The following is a 5000-nucleotide window of genomic DNA, read 5'->3' on the forward strand; positions in this document are numbered from 1 at the left end:
TGTGATGCGACAGAAAACCCATTATGGTGAGCTTTGTATTGGCCGTGACCAATCACTGACCACGTTGCTGCTTCATACTATACATCCTGTACAGAGAGCCTGAATGGGAGTTCACCTCCCTAGTTTGGATAACATTAAACACTGATCCAAGGGAGAGAGGAGCACACACATCCACATGGATACATAACCATCCCGAGAGGAGGTAAAGGCAATAACTAGGAGCTGTCATGTGATACGGAAGAAGATTTCAAATAGGGGGGGACTTGTTGAATCCTCACTCTCTTTTTTTTGGGGGGGGGGGGGACTCGTTTGAAAACGATGTAATCTGTCCTGGTTGAGACAAAACAGAGGACGTGGCGATATTATTATGGCCTGATACATCCACAAACTCCTTTGTCAAAATCATCTAGTGGTAACCTAGCTTCAAGATCATCTAGTGGTAACCTAGCTTCAAAATAATCTAGTGGTAACCTAGCTTCAAGATCATCTAGTGGTAACCTAGCTTCAAGATCATCTAGTAGTAACCTAGCTTCAAGATCATCTAGTGGTAACCTAGCTTCAAGATCATCTAGTGGTAACCTAGCTTCAAGATCATCTAGTGGTAACCTAGCTTCAAAATAATCTAGTGGTAACCTAGCTTCAAAATCATCTAGTGGTAACCTAGCTTCAAGATCATCTAGTGGTAACCTAGCTTCAAGGTCATCTAGTGGTAACCTATCTTCAAGATCATCTAGTGGTAACCTAGCTTCAAGATCATCTAGTGGTAACCTAGCTTCAAAATCATCTAGTGGTAACCTAGCTTCAAAATCATCTAGTGGTAACCTAGCTTCAACATCATCTAGTGGTAACCTAGCTTCAAAATCATCTAGTGGTAACCTAGCTTCAAGATCATCTAGTGGTAACCTAGCTTCAAGATCATCTAGTGGTAACCTTGCTTCAAAATCATCTAGTGGTAACCTTGCTTCAAAATCATCTAGTGGTAACCTAGCTTCAAAATCATCTAGTGGTAACCTAGCTTCTAAATCATCTACTGGTAACCTGGCTTCAAAATCATCTAGTGGTAACCTAGCTTCAAGATCATCTAGTGGTAACCTAGCTTCAAAATCATCTAGTGGTAACCTTGCTTCAAAATCATCTAGTGGTAACCTAGCTTCTAAATCATCTAGTGGTAACCTAGCTTCAAGATCATCTAGTGGTAACCTAGCTTCAAGATCATCTAGTGGTAACCTAGCTTATTTTCCGCTAGCAGAATTAAAGGCATCACCAGCACCTATCCCCCTTGGTTGTTTTCGTTTTCGTTTCACTTGGCAAACACAAATCCAAATCCATTTAAATTCCTTTTCAATCTCCATACACGAGATATTGTATTATTTTATTGGAAATGCGTCCATGTCGAGCCATTACCCATATGCATTTAAAATTCATCTTCTTTTTGCCTGGTTGCTACATCTACTGCACCTGCTCAAATGTATTCATAACCAGAGGCAAGAACTAACAGAATAATTGCTTTACAGTTTTATAATGACATAATCACCTGGAGGCACATCACCTTGGTTACCTTCCTTAACGGAGATGATATGTACTCCTCAAGATAGTCGAGTGTGAGGATAATCAGTACCACCCCCCCCCCCCCCCCCTCTCCCCCACTATTTAAATGGCTTGTCGTCCGTGGGCATAACAATGAACACTTGTAATAATAACACTATCACAGTTATCATGAAACAAGCTCTGAGTTCACGTTGAGCTTTTAATAGTTCCCGTTTAACCCAGACTCTGTAAACGTTCCTGTGAAAAAAAAACGGGGGGGAAGTCAATTACACTTATCGTCTTTGACACTTTTCTGAATTTACATTGAAATGCACCTCGAACAGCCATTCCCTCTGTTAATCATATTCACAGCGTGAGCCTCTTTGCATGAGTGGGGCCGCGGTGGAACAAAACAAACACAACAAACTCATTCAAAGCACCCTTGACTGATTGGGTTTACGTTCTTCTGGCTTCTCGCCGTGCAATATGATCGGCACTTAAACGCAGCCCTGCAAATCAGGTTCATTAGTTAAAGACGCTATGCGGTAAATGACAGATTAAAGATGAGAGGTTATTTTCCCGAACCCATCCTGATGTTTCCTCCTACAGCAGAGTGCCATATGGACAAGTAGTGGAGGGGTGAGAGGCAGCATTTCCTGTTTCGCCGGAATGAGAAATGGGTTGTGTATAATGGGGCAGTTTTAATTGTGATAATCGTCGCTCAAAATGGGGAGGCATGTAAAAACTCTTGTGATATGACGGAAGAGATTATGAGTAATTATTAACGAGGCAGAAAAACACTTTATCTTCCTCTCAGAGAGAGAGAGATAGAGAGAGAGAGAGAGAGAGAGAGAGAGAGAGAGAGACACAGAGAGAGAGAGAGAGACACAGAGAGAGAGAGAGAGAGAGAGAGACACACACAGAGAGAGTGAGAGAGACACACAGAGGGAGAGAGAGAGAGAGAGAGAGAGAGAGAGAGAGAGAGAGAGACACAGAGGGAGAGAGAGAGAGAGAGAGAGCGAGAGAGAGAGCGACAGACAGAGAGACACACAGAGAGAGAGAGAGAGAGAGCAGCCTGGGTTGATGAGAGTAGATTAAGACAGCTGGCCCAGTCATTGATTGTACCTGCCTCATGACAAGTGTAATTCTTTATTTGTATGCAAACTAGATGCATGCAACATCAAGCATAAACACCAATTTCAGAGGTAAATGCTCATTTTAAGAGCCATCCATCCGGCAATTTCCTGGTTTAGACGACCGCGTGTATAAAACGTATTGAGCTACACAAGAAACCCTGTCTCCTGTCATCAATCTGGATCAGTAAAGGATTCAACATGGTTGTATGTTGTTCTGAATGAAACACCAATCCAACCACGATCAGGGTCTCCGTGGTAACACCAGCGTTCTTCTGAAAACAAGCAGTCTACATTTTACAATCCAACCACGATCAGGGTCTCCGTGGTAACACAGCGTTCTTCTGAAAACAAGCAGTCTACCTGTACATTGAGTCTACCAGTCTGCCGCCTCTCGTTATTTATACGGTGATGTTTGCCGTGGTTATTTGCTGTGATCTGATGAAGCTTTGTGCGGTGGGGAACAAGACAGAATTGTTCATGTATTTCGATGGTACCTGCCGAAAGAGGTATTTTGAATGGGATTTTGAATTAGACTTTCAGAGGACTATTTGATTAAATTAACACTATCTACACCTTTCCACTTAAAAAATTAATTATCTAAATAACCCAAGAATAATGCTTTAGTTCTTATTTTTTTCGGCGCTTTGAAAACAACAACACTTGGCAAGACGTGTTCTCATTTCGGTTCGGGGACTCAAAGCAGCAGGTCAATCCGTGTTGTTATAAAGTAGAGGTGGAGGCATGCAGACATGGATAAGACAGGGAGGGTCCTGTGCATCCCACGTCCCTGGGCACTGGCACTCATCGCTGGCTGGATGGGAAGTCATTTATGAAGTCCTTTACAACAGGCAGTGAAAAGAGGTTAATTGAAAAATGTCGTAATGTCATTATGAAAGAACTAGATTAACCCAAGCTAATTCACTTTATTGTTGGGAAGAAAGAAGAATGAGCATTGAACTCTCTTGCAAATGTGGGGCTTGAATTAGGGGTGAGATGTTGTCTTTAAGGACTCTGCCAGTTTAATTAAGATATGGAAAATGACTCATTGTTCTACGGCACTAAAGTGCTGGGAATTAGCAGCCAAATGCAGAGCCTGGCCGCCTTTCATATCGGGCAACATGTGTTTGTTTGTTAAATACCCAGCAGCATTATAAAAATAAAAAAAACTCAAGTACTTATTTTACTCATTTAGCATTAAGGTTGGAGTCTATTGGAACTGCTTAACAGTCTGGCAGCCCTCTGATGTGTAACTGAGCCTAATAAAATGGGTTAGATTAAAACCCTTTATGTTGGTTATTAGAATCCTTATCAGAACTGGTACAGTAGTAGGTTATATACAGTACCTACTAGGCTAGCCAACTTCCCTAAACAATGGATGTGCTAAAAACTTTTTTTTATATTTAATCCACACTGAACAAAAAAGTAAACACAACATTGTAAAGTCTTGGTCCCGTGTTTCAGGAGCTGTAATAAAATATACCCGGAATTTTCCCGATACGTTCGAAAAAGCTTATCTCTCTCTAAATTTGTTTACATCCCTGTTAGTGAGCATTTCTCCTTTGCCAAGATAATCCATCCACCTGACAGGTGTGACATGTCAAGAAGTTGATTAAACAGCATGATCATTACACAGGTGCACCTTGTGCTTTGGACAATAAGAAGCGACGCTAAAATGTGCAGTTTTGTCACACAACACAATGCCACAGTCTACAATTTTGAGGGAGCGTGCAATTAGCATGTTCATAGGTTTAATTTCTCTACCATAAGCCGCCTCCAACCGCGGACTACATGTATGGCTGTGTGTGGGCGAGCGGTAATGTCAGCGTTGTGAACAGAGAGCTGCATGGTGGCGGTGGGGTTATGGTGAGGGCAGGCATAAGCTACGGACAACAAACACAACTGCATTTTATCGATGGCAATTTGAATACACAAAGAGACACGTGACGAGATCCTGAGAACCATTTACGTGAAATGACTGATTTCCTTCTATGAACCGTAACTCAGTAAAATCTTTGAAATTGTTGCATGGTACGTTTATATTTTTTGATTCAGTATATTTAACCTTTATCTAACCTGACAGTCCAGTTGAGGTCAGAAGACCTCTTTCCAAAGGAAGACCTGGATAAAAAGATGGACTCTGAGATTGTTTGGTCGTTCTGCGTTGGTGTGTCTCTCGTTTTCCTTCCTGTGTTGTGTGTCTGACTCTGGTCTCATGTGTTCTCTCCTGTAGGAGGTGTTGCTGAAGAGAGCAGCTGACCTTGTGGAGGCTCTGTATGGGATGCCCCACAACAACCAGGTAAAGACACAACACAGCATCCTGCGCTCTGCACAGTCTAT

The 5000-nt window shown here is 42.0% G+C and overlaps 1 protein-coding gene across 23 annotated transcripts in view; it reads left to right on the plus strand.

The window, feature by feature from the left end:
• The window catches only part of LOC110531613 (transcription factor COE3), a 218876-nt gene that overhangs the window by 196572 nt on the left and 17304 nt on the right, over positions 1-5000 (plus strand). For all 23 annotated transcript variants that reach the window (XM_090228834.1, XM_090228832.1, XM_090228847.1 and 20 more), the window contains exon 12: positions 4894-4959. In XM_090228834.1, the coding sequence (XP_090084960.1) occupies positions 4894-4959 (66 nt within the window). The remainder of the gene's footprint in view (positions 1-4893; positions 4960-5000) is intronic.

Source organism: Oncorhynchus mykiss, unplaced genomic scaffold (assembly GCF_057628025.1).
Source record: "Oncorhynchus mykiss isolate SJ-2025 unplaced genomic scaffold, ASM5762802v1 scaffold101, whole genome shotgun sequence".
NCBI lineage: Eukaryota > Metazoa > Chordata > Actinopteri > Salmoniformes > Salmonidae > Oncorhynchus > Oncorhynchus mykiss.